Raw genomic sequence first — 23,576 nt, forward strand, 5'->3', positions numbered from 1 at the left:
TAATTGACAGAACTCCACTGCAAATTGTTACCATTTCAAATATACTGGTATTATGTATCACAGACATAATATTGTGTGTTGTGATATTTTACGTACATGTCTCATCTAAAGAATGATCAAAAATCAAAGGTCATGCCAAGGTTATACAAAGGTCATGCAGATCCTGCAACACCTTCTCTAATAGCAGTATGGTTATTTTCATGTTGAGACTGGTCCTAATGACACAAGTGACTACTCTGATGTTGTTTGTGAGACACCCGCAACAAGAGGCTTTGGGGAGCTAATTGCAACTCTTAATTATCACAGCAATAATGAAAATAATGAAAAAAAGTATTTCCTGGTGTTAAATCAGGTGTAATGGGGAGATATTTACCACTGCGGTGGAGCGCGCAGGCGGGAGAACTGGCCGAGGTCAATCAGCATGTCTCTATTTGATTCTATCTGATTCTGCCATTCCAAAACGCTATACCATGCATTTTAACTTCTCAATCTACACTAAGTCTATGCTTACAAGTGCTTACAAGTATGTATCATTCCTAAAGCCAATTACACAAGACCAATTGACAGTTTACGGATACATCCATGTTTTTTTTCCCTCCAAATTCTGCACATTGCATAGTTAACACTTTTATTCCTAGAATAAATAAAGAAATAAATAACAGCATGATTTGTTGACTGCCAATGTATTTGTCATGCAGCTTTTAGATTCACATACCTTAGATCTGTGAATCCACTTCCAAGAACATAATCTGCTTATCTGATGCCTTTGAAATCTTTTCTCAATCATATGTCAAGCATATCAAGCCAACCAAAAATGTACACCTTGCAAAACAGTAAAGCAAAGAAATAAATCAAAGTTATTAAACATCTCCTTTTCTGGGAGTCATATTTCAGTGGTAAAAATAAATCACTCTGTTGTTCCAGTCAGTTCAGATACTCTGTTATTCAGCTGACAATTACAGTATCAAGATTTGTTAAGTCCTTAAATATTCACATTACATCGAAATGACGTGTCACACTTCCCAAACACAAACAGTCCGCAAACACATACTTTTTGAAACATGACATCTCTTCCTCAAAGAATAATGGATGTACTAAGAGCATCTGTTTCAAGAAAAGTATGGCTACTGCAAGGCCACACTAAAAATGCCTATGACATTCCCGAGAGACATATCACACTTCACGAAAAACAAACCGTCTACAAACATAGCTTTGGAGACATGACATCCCTTCCTCGATGCTGTCTTCCTGAAATGACAATTCAAGTGTAATGGAAGTACGAAGACCAGCTGTGTGTTTTATGTCTGTGGGGCCGTGGCATGATTTGGCCCAGAGCCTTGTTGGTCAAATCCCAAAGTGCTGGCAGAAAACTGAAAATGTGCGGGCAAAACAGATAAAAGATTAAGCAGGATTAAATGAGTGCCAGAGGACAGAGCAGGTGGCTTCCCAGGGCAGTTAGAGTGCAGGCTGTATCCAGGAAGGACACCTAGGGGATAGATAAATCATAGCACACTGGACAGGGGCCACAACTACTTGTCAGTTTGTTTCGATTCCCCTGAGGGGGCCAGATCCAGTTGATATTTGCCTTTAAATTGACTTAAATTGGATTTGTCAATTGGATGCGAGTGCTCTTTCTTCAACAAATAAAGGTTGGCATGGTGAGGGAAAACGGACTTGACAAAGCGTTTTGCGACGGGGAAAAATGCAAAAGGCAAAATATAATGTCAGTTTGTAAAAAAATTGACTGAATTCAGTGTTGAGACTAGACTTGGGCTTTACTTCAGTACACAAAATGTATATCTATGGCCTCGGGCCCTTAGTAGGACGTTGGGCAGACTTACCTGTCTCAGACAGTAGCTTGATGGACTCCAGGACTCTCTCAGTGTACACCCCTGGCTCGTAGTTCTCCATCTCGGCATTGATGATGTGCACCACCCTGGCTGCACGGCCACGGATGGCCCCGGCGGTCCGGTCCAGGGTGTCCACGTCTCCCTCCTGTAGCGCAATCACGCACTTATTCACATCCTCCAGGATGTGGTTCTCTGTAAGGTATAGAAACGGGAGATTGTGAAGTGTCCAAAAACAGTCCTTAAGCCTGATAAACCTTGAGATTTTTTGTGGTGGCACAGATTACACCAGGCAAATTTCATTAAAATAATAGGAGATAGGAGTCTGGATAGAATATAAACGAAATTTCTGTTGTCGCCATCTGTGTCTGCTCACCGTCCTGTAACACCAAAAAAAGACGTACTTTTTCCAGGAATGATACTTCTGTTGCGGATAACCCCCCCATCCCTCCCACTCCCTCACACCCACAGACACATTCAAACAATGCATTCATTTGTAATAATGCTCTGATGTGGCCCTTAACCATTTCTATATACAGTATTATAAGGAGTTTAAGTCAGAATCACATACAGTCTCTGAGGCTTTTATCTCTGATGTTTTATATTTGATGCAAAAGCCTGACACAGCGTAACTGGGTTCAAGCCATATTAACCATATGTCCTAATAAATTACTACACGTGAATTTGCAACAAATTTTAAAAAACATTTTCTGTATGTCACTGAGCACAGACTGCACTAGCAGTAAATACAGTATGCCTTAATTACCTGTCTAATAAATGTCACAGATTTTGATGTTGTAATGCTGAGAAACATTTTGTGCAAAAGATTTGAACACTAATTTTAACTTTGACACAGTGCCTTTAAATACAGAATGCAGGTCTAGGTGAACTTGAACTAGAAGTATTGCTTTTGATGTTATAATAAAATTATGGAAATACAAAGCATAATATTTCACAAAGCAAAACTTAAATGGCTGTGTCCTTCACCAGAACAAAACAAAATGTTGGGTTCACTTATGTTCAATGCATATTATGAACTTCAAATGGAACACAGTGGTTCAAGCCACTTGGAAAATTGAAGATTTCATAACATTAATTCACCTGAATAAAAATGGAAAAGTACTGAATGTGGGACTTTTGATTGGACAGACAGAAAAGAACAAAACATATTCTTTAGTTTATTTCTTTGCATTTTCCTAATTGTGGATATCAAAATACTGTCTTGCTATTTGTAATGCCCATCTAGATATCAGCATTAAGACTTAATGTTTGTACATTCAAGGTTGTAAGTATACCAGAAACCCAGGGAAAGGGTTTAGTTGCACACACAAAGATTTATGAATCAGCCATTTAAGGACTTTTGGGAAGCTGATCAGCATTTGGAAAACAGTATCTCAAAATCCATAGGATGATCATTTAAGGATCTTTTATTCGGTTCTTAAATTTATGTTACACATTAAAAGGTCAAGGGCCGTTGGTAGTTGATTGCTCTAGGAATCTTGGGGTTGGGTTAAATGATCATTGATTTGCATTCTTGTATCCCCATTTATGTGAATACCTTTTCAAACAAACCAATCACCAAATAAGCACACCTTTGAATACTGGGAACAGTCAATGCCTCTTCACAAAGGGAGACTTTGGAACAAAGGCATCAGCGATTACAAAACTCATTGCTAAGCTGCTTTGGTAAACAAAGGCTTCAGGCTTTTAATGTGGCATTTCACAAACATCCACAAACCTTGTCGTGTACGGTTGTAGCCAGTAGGTAGTATGCCAACTGTGTATATCTGCGCAAAGTAGAGATTCTATGAGCTACATAAACTATGCAGGAATATGAATAGTTTCAGCCAGTATGATTGATATCCTGTAGATTTCATAGTCAATGGTACTGCCCAAATTAATGTTTACATTTAACCCCAGAGATAACTGCAGGCATAAACATTCTATGCAGGCGTTTAGTGCCACAACATTTCTGGGCCACTCAATTCAAGTTTACATTTTATTTATTTTTTGGAACACATTTTATTTGTATTTAATTACATTCCTGTTTAGGGCCAACAAAATCCTACCCATTGAGTTTCATCAGTCGTTAACCTTTTCTTTATTTTGCCTTTAATTATTTTAAAGGAGCAACGGAATGCATCACAAAAAGTGTAATCTCGTTTTAGGAATTAAAACAAAAGAGTGTACAGAAACAGTTTTCAGTCCTGTTCTGAAATAAGGATGACTGCTTAGGATCAAAGGCTTCACGCAATTTACCTGGTTATCCATTTTCCCATGATGCACCAACCACAAAAATACAAACCTTGAGGCCAATAGAATTCAATGGAGAATATCACAAAAGCTAAAGTATTGTGAAAGTGAATGTGCAATTATGCTCTCCACATACCTGCTGCCCAACCTTCCCCCCAATAAAAAATGATAAGAAAGTATATAATATAACACATACCATAAGACACTATCTCAAGGAATAAAGCAAGAATTGCAGGAACTGTTTATTTATTTATTTTTTTAAACCCTTTAGCCTTTTGTATCTACAGGAGAAAATTATATGAAACCACGGGTTTTCATGTGCTTTATGTTTTTTTTGTTTTTTTCCATTAAAAAAAAAAAAAAACTAGAGCACTGTAAAAATAGAGTTCAAAATAGGATTTCCTTTCCCATTGATTTCATTCAATTGGCCAGTCATAAATGCCACTGAATTAGGACATAATAGCAGGCTTTGTATGGGTCTAAAGCGCATTGAAGTGGAAGCAGAATGACATTTCCATTGCGGTGTCACTGTAAAAAATCCTTCTTCATTGCTCATCTGCAACAAGCATTTCAACTACAACTACCTTGCACACTATAAGGAAAGCTTCTATCAATCTTGCTGTTTCCTTTAGAAAGGGAGTGCAGATGATTGCAGCTTCCTCTATGAGTTTTGTTTGCATATTTTTAGAAATAAAGTGCACTGGTTTTGAAGACCAATAGTTAGCCATTCGCAAAAAGTTAGCAATACAGGTATGTTTCATTCAAATTGAGTTTGTATTCATACAATACATAATTCATGAATAGCGAATAGCTATGTAGCTAATTCCGACGGTTTCAGCGCATTTCCCTCATTTTCAGCGTTGCCTCCATGTACCTGAGACAGACAGGAAATCATCGACAGAGGTGATGTCATCCACAGCCTCGGTGAGGATGCGGACCTGTTTCTCCCACTGGTCCTTGAACACGTCCATGTTGTCTTGGGCCACCTTGCTCTGTGGGCGGGCCGCGAGGGTGAGAGCGGCATTGATGACCTAAAAAAACAGCAGGAGACATGAGTGAAAATGGACAGCATGTCGCCTCAACACCAGCAGATAACCGTCACTTTCTGGAATAGGTTTACTGCAAGATTTGGAAGCCACGTGAATGACAATCTGCATTCACACTACCAAAAAACTATTTTAGTCTCATATTTAAAATCTTACTTATATGACTTTTTTGCTCAAAAAGACTCTCAGGTGAGACAGTTTTATTCATTTCAAGGCACAATGGGGGTAAGGCAATTTCACTTGTCCAGTGAACAGTAACTTAATACAAGCTAATATTTTGCACGTGAGAGAAAAAAAAGATTTTAAGTCTCATTACAAGACTAAACACTTGTTAAGACAGGCTTGCAGTGCAGACAGCATTCTCAGAATATTGAATCATTCTCTGTGGTTATGCACAGACTAATTCTAATAAACACAGTATGATTTGGTCACGCTTTAGTTGCCCATCTCAAAAGTAATCATTGTTGATGTAGGTATATAGTATAACATCAGACTTATTTTACAGTTATCAGTCATTTCTGAGGGAGAAAGGGATCAAAGGTTGTCAAGCAACTATGGGAAAAGTAGAGCGTACATGAAAAGAAATGAAAGTCAAACTGCAAATCATTAAAAAAAATGTATACTAAAATACTCCAAAGCTTTGAGGTTCTGCAATAGCAATTCTAAAAGCATCACCCGCACTCATGTATTTTATTGCATATGCTTTCTTTCACTTCTACTCATGTGAAAGGAAAGCTCTTTTGTGATTGGGTGCAATTATTTTGCTGCTGAAATGGTAACAAGACTGACACGCATCATTGTCTTAATTCTGCATGGCCAAAGGCATGAAGGTTGTTCTATTTGGGGACTGCACAAAGGCATGGCACTGCCAGCACAATCTGAAGCAGGTGAGAGGTGTGGGGACGGGTCTTTGTGGAGGTGTATGATAATGGTGTTGGGGGCTTTGCTTTTGTTTGGGCTCTGAGGTAATACCGAGCCTGGCCACGCTTCACTTTGTCCAGCTAAATGTTTGCACGGGTGACATCATCAGGGGAATGGGCTGAGGCTGAGGCCAGTTCAGGCGAAGGGGACAGGGGTATAGAGCTGTTCTTTGTCAGGCATTCTCATGGCCAGCCCAGACAATGAATTTATCACCCCTGCTGGAGGAGCTTCAAATGTGGAAACTGTACATTACATTGTATTTATGTGTACTAATGCAAACTGTGTAATGTAATGCTTCCTCTGGGATACAATGGCCTGTGACAGTAAAAAGAGGACCCTGGCATTCTATTCAGATACTGATGGTCGGCAGCAACATCACCACCACCATTATGGCTCTCTCTATTTCCACTTTGGCCAAAAAGGGACAGTCAGTTTGTATTTTCTCAAACCTGAGGCGGAATATTTATCAGCAACGAACAGGGCCCAGGTTATTTCACCAGGGTTTTTATTTTTTAAAAGGCAATCTACCTTCCTTTTGTATAATTTTCCCATTTTATTCAGACAGGGAGAAGGAAGAGACGATTACAGAGAGAGATGGGATCACAGGACAGAAGCACCACAACCATCAATCCAGTCTCTGGAAACAAGGGGGGACTCCCTTTAAGAGTGGACTGCCCGCCCTACAGTCTGCACAAGTCTTAGATCGTAGATTTGCTTCAATCAGATTTATCATTAATGCCAGTGTCGCAACAGCACTTTGTGTAATTGGCTTGACCGCTAAGTAATGTACAGTTCAAACAGATAAATATTGCAGATACATGTGCGTTTGTCCATGGATTTAAGGAATTAAGAAAGACAGATTGGACTTTTATCCAAGCATTACAAATCGAAAGCTGGGCACTGAGGCCATTCTCTTACCTACACGGGTGATGTTTACTGGGATTTTCCCCAAATGACAAAGGGCAGCAGAGCAAGTAGGAGATTTTCTAAAGATTTTGAACTCCCTTTGAAGTCTCAACTATCTTTTCTGAAACCTGTGACTGGATGGGAGCTTAAATAATCCGTGGTTCCAGATGTCAATCAGCACTGGCTGAAAGACATCTCTAAGAGTCTCAGTACATGGTCCTCAAGAAAAGACCACAAAGCAAGTTCAAACCATGAGCATTTTCTGACCCTGTTCAAGCCTAAAAGGATAAATGTGGCACTTCTTCTTTTTTTTAAAAGAAATACTAACAGAAAAAGTGATATCACATAAAAGCTTTTTGCACCCCACCTCACGCCCACCCCCTTCCTTAGCTTGTACATTGTGAAGACAACATAAAATAACAAAGCTATTTCAATGTAGGTTTCACAATGACTTTTTGACTTTTAATCACCAATAACAATTATCAATTTAAGGTACACAGGACACCCACAATAACAAAATGACATGATAAAACCCTTCAAAAATGACATGTTATTGCAGGGAGTTGCCGAACTAGCAATCACTGGCAATTATTTATTTTGTATAAGTGCAATCCTTGACTTGTTGGACATCAGTTCATCAAAAGATTCCAGAGGGAATGCAGTGCAGCCTTGTTGAAGCCTGCCCCTTTAATTTGAAAGTCACAGGCCACCTGCACGCTCACCCACCTATGACAACCCCAACCCCCCCCCAACCTTCTTAGAAATATACACTTAGGGTAAGTACACTTAGGGGTAAGAAAAGGTGAATATTGCCGGGCTGAATGACCTGTTCTTGACATTCCCTTATGTTACGTTATTACTCTATGTTATGTTGCGCTCCCACTCACCCAAAAATACTGTGCTTTGTTTCCCTTTCATGTAAAGGACAAGGCCATTGGACACAGTGCTCCATACCTCAGGCCGTGTCACATAAGCATTTGGCTGTGATTCGGAGGTGCTGCTTCTTTTGCATCACTTACTTTCAGCATCATCGACAGCAGGTGGGTCGATGCCGCATTGATTAGAGGATTCTACCCCCCCGAGCCTTGATGAGATCACCCGTCACCACAGACCTGTGCGTCAGGCTCTTACCTGTGGGCAGAGGCTGTCAATCTGTGTGGCAGCCATCCGGACCAGCTTCACACCCTCCTCATTGTTGGAGATGGAGCAGGCCAGGTTCGCCACCTGGGGAAGAAGAGCAATGATCACAACATGTCGGCCATTTTCTATCACCTCTCAGATCCACAGCACTGGGGTGCAGCAACATGACCAATTCAGCAGCGCTGAATGAAGAAAGGCTTCATGTTCCTTGCCTCTTCATTATCATTAACAGTCAGATGCCATTAGTATAGGACAAATAAATACATTCATATAAAAGTCAGCAAAATAAATTATTATCAATTGATAATTACATTTCCTCTTCCTAGTTTAACTAATAACTTTTGTCTTTACCTTCACCATGAAACCATGGTTCATCAGTGTCAGCTACATGCACAAACCATGAAACAGTTTCGTTGTATTGTGTGTGAACTACAATGAAAAAATCTTTTACAAAAAGTGACATTCTTGTATTTTATAACACACAACCAACACATAATGTGTTCCAAAGGCTTTTTATTCATATTTTATTCATATTGTTCTTACTCCAAGAAAAAAACAAAAAAACAACAACAATATCACACATCACAGAAAACATTAAATATTTATAAAATTATAAGCAGACCCAAATTGGAAAACAATTCCAAGTATTAAACTATATACAACAAACAAACCATATACAATTAGCTTAACTATACGCAATAGTGGTACGCACGCAATATATACTTCTAAAACGTTCCTCCCTTAAACTCCCTTCTTGACCGAGCAAAAGTGGGAGAATCTTTGTAGTTGGACTGCCCACATTCTTATAGTGTATGTGCAGAGTGTATAAATGATACACAATATATGTCAAATAAATGTCATGGGTATCAAAGCATTTGTAGGATTTCATTAAGAGGATGACTGATAGCTTGGCACGGCCAACCAAATCCCCTTTCCCTTCACTCCATGTTACCTCCCCAGAGGCCCGATGTTACCTCCCCAGTGCAGCCCGTGACCTGCCCTGGGCCGGCCAGGCTGCAAGGCCCCTGTGCGTGTAGACTCCTGGTGAAGCCTTTCTGCTTCTGCTCTTGTGCATGTCTGCAACTGTCACCGTGGAGGATTTAATGCTTGACTTGAAAAGCAATGCCGGGGAAAAATATGTACAGAGCGTTATACTCGTTCAAGTGTTAGATTGGTATTTGTTATTTCGCAGAGCGGCTGTGTTTAAAAAGTCCCGATGAGCACTCGGTTCCTCTGCTTCATCTTCACTTTCATTTTAAATATGCCCGATATTTGAATAATTGAAGTCACACAGAGTATAATTTAAATTTCAACAGGACAATCTCAAGGACACGTTAAAAGGAGAGAAATAGCAGGTTTCTCTCATTTTCTACTTGTGTACAATAAAAGGAATTGCCAAGATGACAAGTGTTGGTGCACACTCTGCTAGATGCAATCAGATGACTCCATTTTAAAATGCAGGTATTCCAGATATGTCGAAAAGGCGCACGGCAACAGACCTTTTAATTGGAGGGATGCCTTCCGTCTGCTCGCCACGCATGGCGATACAGAGCAAAGGTTTGCTTCTTCAATCAGCGATTGGCTACAGGATTCTGTGTTTTGAGTAGTCGGTCTCATTAGTTTTAAATATCCAGAGTGCTTGGGGTTCATTACTGGATTGCCTGAGTGTACCTAAATCATTAGCTGGGTTTATTGATGCAAAAACTGCCTCATTGTATAATTAAGCCACCAGATGGCTTCTTAAACGAAACGCCTTCTTGTTTAATTTATGTCTGCTCAAATTCGAGGGTTACTCCTACAATGCATGTCCTGTATAGAAATTTTTTTCTCTTGAGTGCGAAAAAGACACAATGCCAGACAGCTGCAGATGTTTATTTTAGTCCACTTCTTTCACGGAATGCCGGAAAACAAACCACATCTGAAACAGAAAAAGGAACAACAACAAAAAGCCTCACCTACAAGTCAGGCACCCATGATAAGAATTTCCAGAAAATGTTATGCATTGAGAAAGGAGAGAAGCCTATGTCATAGACAAATTTCTCACTAAAAATTATTTGTCAAGCGTGCTGTAGCTAATGTGCTTGCGGTGCTCCCGAACAGAGAAAGAGAGGAACGAGAGTGAAGAGAGGGAAGAGAGGAAAGAGACAGATGCCAGGTGGCAGACGTAATGTGCGCTGGGCCAAATCCACGCTTCCCCAGTCCCACACGTGTCACTCTCTGAGTTAAGGCAAATTAAATCTTTGTTACACAATTCTTGTGCACGGTCCTCTCTCCTTTTTATTGATGACAGCTGTGAATGTCTTGATGGATCGCTCTCCTTGTTTCGGTGTTTAGCGGAGCTGTGCGGTGATTGGGGGGAAGGGGAACCCATCTGTGTCGACTGAGTGAGTGAACAGGCAGTGAACAGGTACCCCACTTTGCAGGTAAATGATATCTGCTTTGGTGAAATCGTCCACTAACCCCCTAATGCACACAGACACAGAAGCCTGCGTGCACGCACACTCTAATGCAAGCATGTACACATGCATACATGCACATGCACACATACATACACACACACACACACACACACAGACACACACTCCTGGAGGTACAAACAAGTGAGCAGAGGCTGAATCCTAGAGCCTGGATCCTGGCCACACTTGCTCGCACTCCAGTTCTGAATACTCAAAACTGGGCCACGTCCAAGACACAATACCCAGCCAAAAATACTAATTGCAATTATCTAAAGAAGTTCTCCTCCTTTGTGGATCTTATTAAAAAATCAGCCTCCTCTCCCTGCTTACAAGTATCTGAATGGTCAGACATTATTCTGGATGTTCAGTTTGAAGATGGTGACTTTCTGGGCTGCACTATCTCTCCTCCTTTGAGCTTTCACTAGAAAGGAATATCGATTTCATTCTTTCATTCCACTTAGAATTGAGTACTTTGATAAACCGATGCAATACAGATTTGATGGAGTCTTCAAAACGCTTCCCATGCAAATGGTTTTCAGGGAGCCTAAGCTGCTGTACAAAGTATTGCATGATATTAAAGCTTCAAGCACCAGCCATCAAAAGCCTGCATTTATGCATCACCATGCTGCATGGCAATGTGAGTCCTTACAGCAAAGTTTTCCATATATTAGTTGCTGTTTAGTAAAATGCTGCTAAGGAAGTCTTCCACACGCATTATTCCCTCTACAACCCTGCCCTGATTTTCAGAACACAGTATGAACATGCAAGCTATGGGAACCCAGCTATAGTCCAACACAGTTTTGTATTTATTTATATATATTTTTAGGGCTATTAGCAGCAGGGGTGGTTGTCTAGTAGTATATACATCAGACGCACCCTCTTAGGGAGCAATTAATGGACTTCCTGTCAAAGATGTCAAGTGCCACAGCAAGTGGTTCAGCAAGAAGCGACACCCCCCCCCCTCCCAGAATTCACGTTTTTAGCATTTAAAACCATTTACAGGCTGAAGCAGGGAGGATAAAACAACGTTTCAGATAAGCATGACACGGGAGCTCTTATATCCTCAGTTTTGTCTGTGAATAAATCAACATTTGAGTGGAAGGGAGCTCTACTGGGGCTCTGCGATTAGAAAAACAAGCTAAGTATCCCCCACCCCTTCCAAAAGAGCCTGTGCCTCTTCTGCTCCCTCTCTTCTCCTCCCTCCAAATCTCTGAATGACTGGAGGGGTGGTCCGGCTTGTTTAAATAAACAGCGCTGACTAGATTAGTGTCCCTTCTGAGGGCTCAGCTCCTGGCTAGGGGGATAGCAGACTGGCTTTATTTCAATTAACTTCCAGACTTTTCCACAGAAGCCAAGACAAGCCAGCAAGAGGACGCTACCCGAGTTGCACCCGGAAATGAGATGTCACATAGTCACCTCCCGCATTCTGCCTGACGAGGGGAAGTTGTAAGTCTCAAGCTTAGGCCATGAAAAAGGCGCTTACCTTGGTGCAGTGGTGCCTCCACAGCACTTTGAATATGACATAGGAGACAGCGGCAGTGGTATTGACGGGAGCTCCACGTCTCGCCAGTTAATGCCCCCTTTCGTTTGCCTCTTCACCCTAGTTTTCCAGCTAGAGGCAACTAAGAAATCTCATTTCTACTAAGAAATTTGCAGCTACATCAAGCATTTAGTTTCAAAGCTGGACCAGAGAGTTTTCATTTACCCATAATTGACAAAGGCGCCCTATAGAAAACCCATAGAAAGTCCTAGGAATCACAATGCATTTCAACGGTCATGTGTTTTGAAAAACAGTCTGTCACGTTTCATGCTTGTCACGTCATGTTTCATGTTTAGTCATTGTCTTAGTTACTTTATTGTCATGTCACGTATTATGCTAGTCTAGTCTAACCACGTTTTTATGTTTTATTTATTGTTACGTTTCATTGTCATGTCATGTTCCATTTCATGTTTAGTTGTTACGACTTAATTGCATTCATGCTTTTTCTCTCTCTCCTTTCTGTCACTCACGCTTCCCTAATTGTTTCAATTTCCCTTGTCTTCTTACTAATCTACTAACTTTAGATCAGGCTTGGGTAATACTAACATTCTAACCATGGGTTCATGTTACCTTACGTTTCTTGTGCATGTCATTTAACAATTTACTAATGCTAGGGCAGGATAGGTTTATTACTAAAGATTACTATTTATCTTGTTACCTTGTCAATCCTCCACACCTGATTTCCATTCACATGCTGCTCTCAAGCTAATTGTCTGCACCTGTCTACACCTGCATATAAGCTCAGTTCCATGTCATGTCTTTGCGAAATTGTTGCCCCCTGTTCGTCAGTGCACTTTTGTGCGTTTTTGGCTACCCGTTACGATCCAAGCCTGTTTATTGACCAAAGATTATTGACTTCTGTTTTGTTGACCATTGCCTGCCTGTACCACAAACTTTGCCTGCTGTCTTTGTGCTTTTGCCCCGCGGAGCGGACTTCGGTCTTGACTCTTGCGCCATCATCGACCCCGAGCCTGCCTACCATCCGTCTGCACTACTGCCCCGCTGACAGCTTTCCTGGTTACTGGACTTTTTGCATAGTGTACCGATTACGAGACTTCCTTCTCCCTCAGTACTGTACTTTGGTTTTGGTTGGATTTCACGTGTATGAACTTTGCTTGTTTTTTGACTATGCTCACTGGACATTCCCTGAATAAAGCCCTGATGGGACTTCATTACATTCCTTTTGTCTGAGTCGTGCATTTTGGGTCCAACCCCCCACGCACCCGTCTCACAGTCATATGATCAAATCAAACGCAGGCTCGCATCTGTCTGTCAAGGGAGATGTAACGTGCAGGTCGCATATCTCTGTTAAGGGAGATGTAACATGCAGGTCGCATCTGTATGTTAAGGGAGATGTAATGTGCAGGTGGCATCCGTCTGTCAAGGGAGATGTAACGTGCAGGTCGCATTTGTCTGTTAAGGGAGATGTAACGTGCAGGTCGCATTTGTCTGTTAAGGGAGATGTAACGTGCAGGTCGTATCCGTCTGTTAAGGGAGATGTAACATGCAGGTCGCATTTGTCTGTTAAGGGAGATGTAACGTGCAGGTTGCATTTGTCTGTTAAGGGAGATGTAACGTGCAGATCGTATCCGTCTGTTAAGGGAGATGTAACGTGCAGGTGGCATCCGTCCATAGGGGGTTAATGGCACTTTAAAAATGGCCTGTCTTCTCACACGTTGTCACTAGTTCAGGCTGCTTGTTGTTGCCATGCTATTCTTAGCAAGCACCTGTCCTCGGTGTCTCCTTCAGCTGCAACTCTCAGCACTAGACAAGGCCTTGATTCGAGGCCTGGCAGGAGAGAAACCAAACTGGGTCACTTGCCTGTAGGCTCGTGTGAAGCTTAGAGCCCAGAGGGCAATTCTTTCCAGAAAAATGCAGGATGAGTCACATGCCACCCCTTTTTTCCTCCAGTGCCCTGCGGGAAATCTAGGCTCCGTTCAACATTCCCGGGTCTGCAGGTCAGAAAATCCGGCTGGAGCTCCATTTCCCAAATCATTCTCCTTGTGATTGCCAGGGAAACAGGGGGAAGCGAGTCGCCGTGTCTTTGAAGTGAGAGAGGAAAAGAATCCCTCCTGATAGCAGTTAAAAGCGCACCAATTTCTCGAATGGGAACATCAAGGAGCTAGCGGAGGATGGTGGAGTTGGGGGAGGCTGACTTAGCGAACCTGCAACCCATTTGAAATCATCATAAAAACAGTTAGCAGACTAAAGACTAAAGGCCTTTATCTTCCCCGCTGGAGAATGGCAGCCCGTGTTTCCTCCGGGTTAATCGCCACTTCCCCAGCGCTCCCGCTGCTCTGGATCACTCTGAAAGCTTGTGGCGAGCTCGCTCTTCAGGGGCGTGCGCCAGAGGCCAGCACCAGACTAAATTATATGTACTCTTCGACTTTGGAGAATTCCGTGGGCCTGGACGAGCTGTCCGTGGCCCGGCTCCGCTGGCTCCCTCGGAAACAAAAGGAAACTTCTGTTGCCCGGCGACCCTAATGGACTGAAGTCGAGATGAGCTTGGAAAATTAGCATGGAAATGAGCCCGTACCCTCTCGTGAAACCTCGGAGCCCCCCAGCCCCCAGGATTTAATGAACCTGCGAGTTCAGAGCTCCATCCCGGTCCAGGCGGACGCCGTCTCGGTAATAGTAATCGAGTAAGTGTGGGAGCTTACTTTGGGATTCTTAGGGAGGTTCGGACACCTCTTGAATCCCAATCGTGTCCCCAGCCGCTTCTGCTGGACGCTGAAAACCCAAAGCCTGTAGACTGGAATAATTGAGTCCCCTCCAATCCTTTGATTGGTAAATAAAGCCAGGAGTGAAGCGTGAGCACAGGTCGTGTAAATCAATGATAAACAGCAAACGGGACGTATGTCTTTAAGCCCACTGAGTATGAAACTGCAGTACTGAGGGTTTCTTGCGAAGATGCAGATGAGCACACTGATATTCAAAAGTTAATCTGTAAAGTTCTATTTCTCCTGACGGTATCCCCTTGTTAACCTTCTAGAGAGTACCTGAGAAGCCCATGAAGCAGCATTCGGCTCAGTCTACAAGAGCTTTATCGCACGTAAAAGCAAGAGCCTATTACACATAATTAGTCCCGACAATCCCAATCAGCCTCTTATCCAGAAGTGGTTCACCCTAATGGCCTCCCCTGAAATCGCTGCTAGCCAAGAGCTCCCACCGTGCAGTTCTGCAACAAGTTCCTCAATTGCTCTGTTTAAGATGTTTGCATCGTGGGATGACTACAGCATTTTCCACTGCCCTCTTTATTTAGCCTTTTTTCTATTTTTTCTATTTTAAAAGAATGTGTTAAAGTAAAGTAGTCTGATCTGCCTGTTGGAACAATTAAATCCTTTAGTCTTTTTTCTTCCAAGGGATATTTGTCCCCTATACAAGTCAACTATTTCAATTACTAAAGCACTTTGCAGGTAAAATTACATCATAAAACTTAAGCTTAAATGTATGTACAACACAAGAGCAACAATAGCAATGGAAAGATTATCCTGCAGGTTGAACATTTATCTGAAATAAGTACTAAAATATAAATGTGCATAAGAATTGTTTTAACATAAGTATAGTACCAAAAACAGCAGAAGACATGTGCTGTACTAACAGGCACTTAGTGTGCTGTGCTGAGTATACGTTTCAGTAGACCATTATTACAGTAACTTAAAGTACTACAGTACTTGTATTGCCTAACAACTACCTGTAAAATCAACAATCAACACTATTGTTGTTGTTTCCTATTTTACTTAACTATATACTGTATATTACACATGATTAATTCATATTCGCATTGACATTCCGTTTTTGTCAAATGTCCAGCTCGGGTGAAGTGTCCTTTCTGTAAATTCATAAAAACATTTTCACAACTGAAGGAAATAGTCCATTCTGTCGGAGACCCAGAAAGGAGGACAAAACGGCCAGCTTCGCAGACAGCTGAGATAATTGTACTGCGACCTTTGAAGACAGGAGGCGACAGTTAACAAGGTTGCGCCTCGTGTCACAGACAGACCTCATCGACAGGAAGCCGACAATGAGGCCTCCTGGAACGGCGGCGATAAACACAAGCAATTAAACTGAGCGGGACACAGCCATTTCCCATGCTCCAGCCTCCAGTACACAGGAATGTGCTCCTGACATAATGTGAACAAGGAGCTTAACTACCTCCACCACAATTCAAAGGCACATAATGGCGAAATGCATAGTGACTGTGAGAGTAATGTTGTTTTGTGCAACACTTATCTATCCTGGGATTGAACCACCTGCTGAAGAGTGGTTCCACTGCCCTGCTGCGAGCTGGGGGGCTGGGAGAGGGGGTGTTTGGGGAGGGGGGGGGGGGGTCGGGGGGCTTACTGGACACAGAGAAGAGATCCAGAACAGAGAACGGAGCCGCTTTTTCCCTTGTCTCCTTGACAACAGCTCTTGATTTATACAGTCTGTCGCCCAAGCTGAAAGGTTTTATAACTTGTTTTTGTTATCTGCGCCGCATCCAGGCCGACATTTGCAATTCAGCAGAAGGGTTCCCCAGTGTATGGCTCAAATATGTATTAATACATTCAGTGTAATAGAGCACTTCAAGTTAAAACATGGTTCTGAGGAGAAGTGGAATAACAGATATTTGTCTGCTCTCACGTACAATATCTGGTCTACCACCAGAGAACCAGCCCTGTACCAAATACTGCAGCAGGTGCCCTCACGTACACACAGAAATACATCACACAGCGTATGCTTACGCAGAGATACGCTCTCTCACATTTATGCGTACCTGCATCCACGCACGCAACCACTCACACACGCTCACAGAGATACTCGCGTATGCGCATTAACACCAATGCGCGCTAGCACCCACGCACATTAGAGAGATGAACACACAAACATACCCAGACCAACACGCAAAAAAAACACCCACGTACAAGACATACTTGAGCAGAAACAAACAGCCATTTTGTGCTTTTGCTTACCTAATTGTGCCCGATGGCAAAGCTACGGTAAAGCTTGGTGATGTCTGACTCCCTGCTTTCCTTCCCTAACTCCCTCTCCTTTCCTCCCAACTCTCACTTCTACACTCAGTGACCTGATCCGTCTGTTTCTCCACAAACCCATTCACTTCAAACATGTTCAGAATGCATCCTCTGAAAGCAGGTCTGCTCATGGTGGCACATTAAAACTTCAAATCATATGTAGAAGGGTACTTATTACTACCAAAGAACATAACAGCACTGTTGTAATGGACAGCAACACATAATGGAATATAAAGTGTTAGATGGATGGTTAGTGTAAACTTGACACCTCTTGTACTCATATGAACTGTGTTGTACTGTATGTGGGTGCTGGAGTTGCACTCAAAGAAAGATGGAATTCTACATTGAATTTAACAGGCACTAATGGAGGAAGTGAATGGTTGTGAATAATTTAATCATTGTCCTCAGCTTTTGGAAATTACTTTGCGTACACTTTCATTTCCATGTAAATGGTAAATGTAAATGTCTGTATGTTAGCTGTATGTTAGCCGTACATTGGAGCTACGCGACATGGGAGTGCAATTCAGTATCGGTTGCTAACTGCATATAAAGGTAGTATTAATGGACATCACAAACATTTAAACTGCTTGTTTATAAAAGTGGTAATGAACTCCGAAATAATAAATATGAAAGGCTTAAATAAGACGAGTTACAGCGGGGACTGGTATCCTGAGAGCCATTTGCTGCATATAAAACTTTAGTGTGCTGGGCAGGGGAACATGGGGAGGTAATTGAAAACAATATAAACAATCCATAAACCCGAGTAAGTCTGTAAGAATAGTCTGCAGAAGGCGGATGACCCAGAGTTTCAAATGCTTCAGCTGAGAAAGTTACCTGAGAAACTGCGGGAATCGAACTAATTGTTAATTCCAGGCAACTTTGTTTAACTGGAGTTGGGGAGAAGGCCCCTGCTCTCACTCTATGCTCTCCGCCCCCCAGTCAGCATGATGTTACCCATAACACCCTGCATGGCTCCTTTCTTCCTTCCTCTAAGCCAATTTAAGCGATTTCCTCAGCTCTGCATTCATATGTCATCCTGCGCTGAACCACAGTGGTCTGTCAGGATTCATCCCCCGCCTGAAAAAAAAGTATTCATTTTTTCTTCCCTCTCGGCAGAGACAAACCTTAGCATCAACACCGATAAAACCCAAAGGGAGGGAATATAATCACTATCATTCAAATTTTAAAAGTCCAATTGTTAAAATCCTAAAATTCTTCAATAGGGCCTACCACTTATCACCCCCGCCAATGAAAAAAAGAGAGGCTGTATTGATTGCCTGTCCCTTGGCACCAAAACCAACAGCTGTGTTTTGCAGTGAGTTATAATTGGGGAATTGGAGAAGCATTGGTTTGGACTTAGCAATGTATGTATCAATCCCCAGAAATGCCACTTCAATGGGAAAAGCAAGTTGCATATAAACAATTCACTTCATGGAACGAGTGCTCATCGGTAGGTGATGTCTACCTTTGCGACCTCAGACAGAAAAAAACACTTTCTTAATCGCAGTGCTAAAAAAAATGATTTGGGAAAATTTGTCACATACACAATATCGGAGCTGTCACTTATTTCTTGGCTAAGGACATCCCTTCAGCCGCGGACAATTTCTTGCTACCTTGGTGCTCCTGCATGTTGAAGCCCTGGCAGAGATTACAATTTCTATGCGCTTGAATGAGAAAAGTGATAACATGCTGGGAGACCATGGGAAACTGCCCATCAAACTGCTCGCTCTCGAAAAAACATCTCCCTCAAACTTCTGTTGCTTTGTGAAAAAGAAAAATGTATCACAGTATCTCCAACTCTAACTAGTAACGGTGTACGTCAGGAGCTACATTTAGTCCGTCTACATTCCAGAAAAAAAACAAACTGAAACAAAACGTCACCCCACCCCACTGGCCACTGAAATCACTGAAATAGTTTAGAAAATACATGTTCATATCATATCATCCATCCATCCATCCATCCATTATCTGAACCTGCTTATCCCGATCAGGGTCGCAGGGGGGCTGGAGCCTATCCCAGCATACATTGGGCGAAAGGCAGGAATACACCCTGGACAGGTCGCCAGTCCATCGCAGGGCACACGCACCATTCACTCACACACTCATGCCTACGGGCAATTTAGACTCTCCAATCGGCCTAACCTGCATGTCTTTGGACTGTGGGAGGAAACCGGAGTACCCGGAGGAAACCCACGCAGACACGGGGAGAACATGCAAACTCCGCACAGAGAGGCCCCGGCCGACGGGGATTCGAACCCAGGACCTCCTTGCTGTGAGGCGGCAGTGCTACCCACTGCACCATCCGTGCCGCCACATATCATATCATGCATTATATAATTATTATGTCTGATGGTATTAGGCTCTGCAGATTGCCGCTGTTGACAGCCTTGACAATAGTAAGTGCCCTACTTCCAAAGTTTCCTTCACTTGACTGCAAATCCATCTCAAGAGGACACAATTACAAACCGCACTGACATTTACACAAAGCCGCTCGTATATGCATACGCAAGGAATACATTACTTTACTTCCCGGTAATAGATGCACATCCTGTTAAAGGTCAAGAATTGTCAGCACTTAATGCCTCAACCTTTACTCCGTAGATAAGGAGAAAGGGAAAATAACAGCTTGAATTAATTAGAGCTCAATTCTTTCTGAGATTTCATAAGGATAAACACTCCATGTTTCAGCTGTGACAGTCTTAATACCATTCCTGTACAAGAGGCTTTCTAAATATGATGAATGCAACATTTCTGCACACTTTTGTTCAATGGGGAACACAATTAATATCTGCTTAATACACTCATTATGCACGGTGTCTTAGATGAACCTGTGGCCATGATATAATTAAGAATATCAGTGAAGATTATTACAAGAGATCAAGACCTAATTGGATGAGAGCAATGTCCCTTCTCTACTGTAAGAAACATGCCTGGCCAAACTCAGCCTACCCCTGCCAGGAAGAAGCAAACCATGTCCCACACCAGTAGACTCAAGTGTGTGCGCGCGTGTGTGTGTGTGTGTGTGTGTGTGTGGGCATGTGAGAGAGAGAGAGGGAGAGAGATTGCATACACACACGAACACACATGCACATACTGTATCTGTTAATGTGTTACTGTTCATATATTATGCAGATTTATTTTAATTGTTTATATCATAACTTTTTACTCTTTCTTATTTTTAATTCTGTTCAGTGAGCGTGTGTGTATATGAGAGAGAGAGAGAGAGAGAGAGAGAGAGAGAGAGATTGCTACTCTTTATAACAGAATGTCTCAAAAATACTTGGATAAGCAGCCCACCACATTTGTTTTCCACAAATTATACAAAATAAGCCCTTGCTATGACTAAAACATATTATTGTGTCTCAAGTAAAAGCTGAAAGCATTACATTACAGATGCTTTTATCCAAAGTGAAGCAGGGGCCAATCCCCCTGGAGCAGTGTGAGCTAAAGGGCCCAACAGCTGCGCAAACCATATTGAGGGTACACTGAGGCTTGAACCATCAACCTTCCAGGTCCCAGTCAAGCACCTCAGCCGCAAGGCTATAGGCTACCCCCCAACGTATGTATACTTTCTCTTAAACTAAACATAACCGTATCCAAAGTCACAGGCAACAAAGTCAAAGTAACAGTCCACTCAAGTTGTGAGAGAAATTATTTCATCTAATTACTTAATTAACTGTAAAGATATTACATTTATCCCAGGTCTCCAATTAACAGAGACCTTTGTGCTGAATGGTTTATAGGTGAATCTCCTTCAGAGCAATACTAAACTATAAATTGTGAATCCAATTAATTTTGCAATTAGGTTGATTAAGCTATTGGACATGAGTCCTAGAAGGCCTGGGGATCTATGCTTTGGTGAGTTTTGAACCCTGTAAATAACAGGATATCTCCCCCCAACATCCAGCTGCTTTAAAATACAGCACATATTGCAGTCTATGAAGCTGCAGCTATGTTTATCTCCACTCAGTGATCACTTTATTAGGTATTTGTACACCAGCTTGTTAATGCAAATATTTATTCAGCCAATCATGTGGCAGCAACAAAATGCATAAAAGCATGTAGACGTGGTGAAGAGGTTCAACTGCTTTTCAGACCAAATGTCAGAATGGGGAATAAATCTGATCTAAGTGACTTTGACTGTGGATTGATTGTTGATGCCAGACAGGGTTGACTGAGTATCTCAGAAAATGCCACACACAACTAGCATTTGCAGAGAACGATATATAAACAAAAAAACAGTGGGGAGAAACACACTGTTAATGAGAGAGGTCACAGGCGAAGGGCCAGACTGGTCAAAACTGACAGGCAGGTGACAGTAACGCAAATAACCACACATTACAACAGTGGTATGCAGAAGAGCATTTCTGATCACACAACGCATTAAACCTCTAAGTCAGGGGTCTCCAATCTTATCCAGAAAGGGCCGGTGTGTGTGCAGGTTGTTGTTTTAGCACAGGACTAAGACAGCTGATTCTACTCATCTAGGTCTTGATTAAAGACCACGATTAGTTCATTAGTATAATCAGGTGTGTTACTGCTGGGTTAAAACAAAAACCTGCACCCACGCCGGCCCTTTTAGGATAAGATTGGAGACCCCTGCTCTAAGTGGATAGGCTAGAGCAGCAGAGGACTTAAGTCCAAAAAATAAGTGTAATAAATACTTCATAAAGTGCTTACTGTGTGTATGTTGAGGTCGTGGTCAGTTATTATTCGATTATTTGATGAAATTGGATTTAGCTCTGAAAATTGTTAGTATTAACTGTCTGAGAATGACTCAGAGGACAGGCAGACCTTTTTGTGACACAACCTGCGTTCCTTCAACCTGAATGCACAGGCAAAGAGCTTTCATAACTGACCTAGCAACAGACCTAGCAACGATTTCTCTGCAGCTGGGCAAATTAACTACTAAAAGATAGCTCTCCTGACTATTATTTGGCAGACAGTAGGCAAAAAAAAGTGTTCTGCAGATTATTATGATTGAAAATGAAAACTGGTGCTAGCCCTCATCAAGCCTTCTGATAATGTAATGATATATTTCTAGTTATAATTCTGAAAGCATGTACAAACCGCATGATCATTTAATAGCCTTAATTCCTGTACATGCATGTCATAGTGATTTCACGTGCTTCAAAATGAATATGTTCATTTCAGCAATTGTTGCCTGGAAACATTCAGAAATTCAAAGAAACATTCACAATTCCAGTTTCAGAACAGCAGAAGACGAGTAAACTTTTCTTGCAAATTCGTGCTGCCTTTGCAAAGGTGCTTTATGCCAGCCAGGAGGGCGCAATCCGGGGGAATAAATTTCCCTCCCACGACAGTGAGGTGAAAGAAGGGCCACGCCGGAACAATGGTGACGGCAAGGGTGAAAACAAATGGAGTGATTAGGCCAGAGACGGCAGAGCAGGTAAAGTAAAGGACAGAGAGAGGGAGAGACAGCAGACCCAGAGCCACTCTGGGGGTGAGTGCACTCCTCGCAATTAGAGCCCCAGCTGCCTATCCACGGCATCGCCGGGCCAGCATCTCGTTACGGACGCCATGTCGCGCAACCCCACAGCACCGCTCCTGATGAGGTGAGCCTTCCGCGGGAAGACAAATAAAGAAGAGCGGGAGGAAACAAATGAGAAAAAAAGCAAACACAAAATGAAGGGGAGTGGGACCCGCTCAGGCCTGATGAGATCCTTCCAGCAGATGAGGCTCCATCTATTTTAGCAAGACCGCCGTTACTAAAGGTTACCAACGGGAGTGAGCAAGGCCGGCCGATTTCTTTACATGCGTCACTTGTTATTATTCTCTGTTGAGTTTCCAATTCCTTTTCATTTCTTTTTTTCCACTTTTTATTTTCACCAGAAAAGTAGCTTTTTTATGTTATTTATTTATTTCAGTCTGCATGAAAACCTGGTTGGAGTGACTGCATAAAGCCGTGAAAAAAAAAAATTCCCAGATACTACTTAATTTGGAATATCAATGTTTGAGTTGAAGGGAAGTGAAAATTACACCAAGAAAGTATCAACATTCTCAAGCGAGGTTCTGTTTTTTTTTCTGTCTGAAAAGGTCAAGACCTCCAGAAATAAAACGGGCTCTTGCAACGAGAGAGAAGAGAGTGTACCATTTGAATTATATGGACAGCAAAAGCAGAAGCTCCTCCTTGCTCCAATTCCACCACATGGGCCTGCAAACTTACAGAGGAAGGGAGAAAAAAACATGCGGATAAAACCCAGGTTTAGGTAATTGGCTCAGAACGGCGCTGTGCTTCGGATTAGGATTACTCTCCATGGAAACGCCACTTCCGACGTACCCCAAGCCCGCTCCTAGAGATTTACATTACGGCTTTATTCTGCTGCCTCTTCTCGCCTTTTCTCCACTGCCAAGGAGAGCGGCAGGCAACTGAAGAGAAGATACAGTGGATGTTGGGAGGTGGAGGAAGGGTTTGGGGTGGGGGGGGTGGAGGT

The 23,576-nt window shown here is 42.3% G+C and overlaps 1 protein-coding gene across 2 annotated transcripts in view; it reads right to left on the reverse strand.

The window, feature by feature from the left end:
- Positions 1-23,576, reverse strand: part of ctnna2 (catenin (cadherin-associated protein), alpha 2) — a 390,077-nt gene that overhangs the window by 33,280 nt on the left and 333,221 nt on the right. The window contains exons 10-13 of one of the 2 annotated variants that reach the window (XM_061245032.1): positions 8,105-8,197; positions 4,975-5,131; positions 1,842-2,042; positions 751-822 (exon numbers count right to left, since the gene is read on the reverse strand). In XM_061245032.1, the coding sequence (XP_061101016.1) occupies positions 800-822; positions 1,842-2,042; positions 4,975-5,131; positions 8,105-8,197 (474 nt within the window). In that variant the 3' untranslated portion in view covers positions 751-799. Of the gene's footprint in view, positions 1-750; positions 823-1,841; positions 2,043-4,974; positions 5,132-8,104; positions 8,198-23,576 lie in introns of those variants that run through there. The other variant, XM_061245031.1, reaches the window with a different exon arrangement.

This window comes from Conger conger, chromosome 6 (assembly GCF_963514075.1).
Source record: "Conger conger chromosome 6, fConCon1.1, whole genome shotgun sequence".
In the NCBI taxonomy this organism is placed as follows: Eukaryota; Metazoa; Chordata; class Actinopteri; order Anguilliformes; family Congridae; genus Conger; species Conger conger.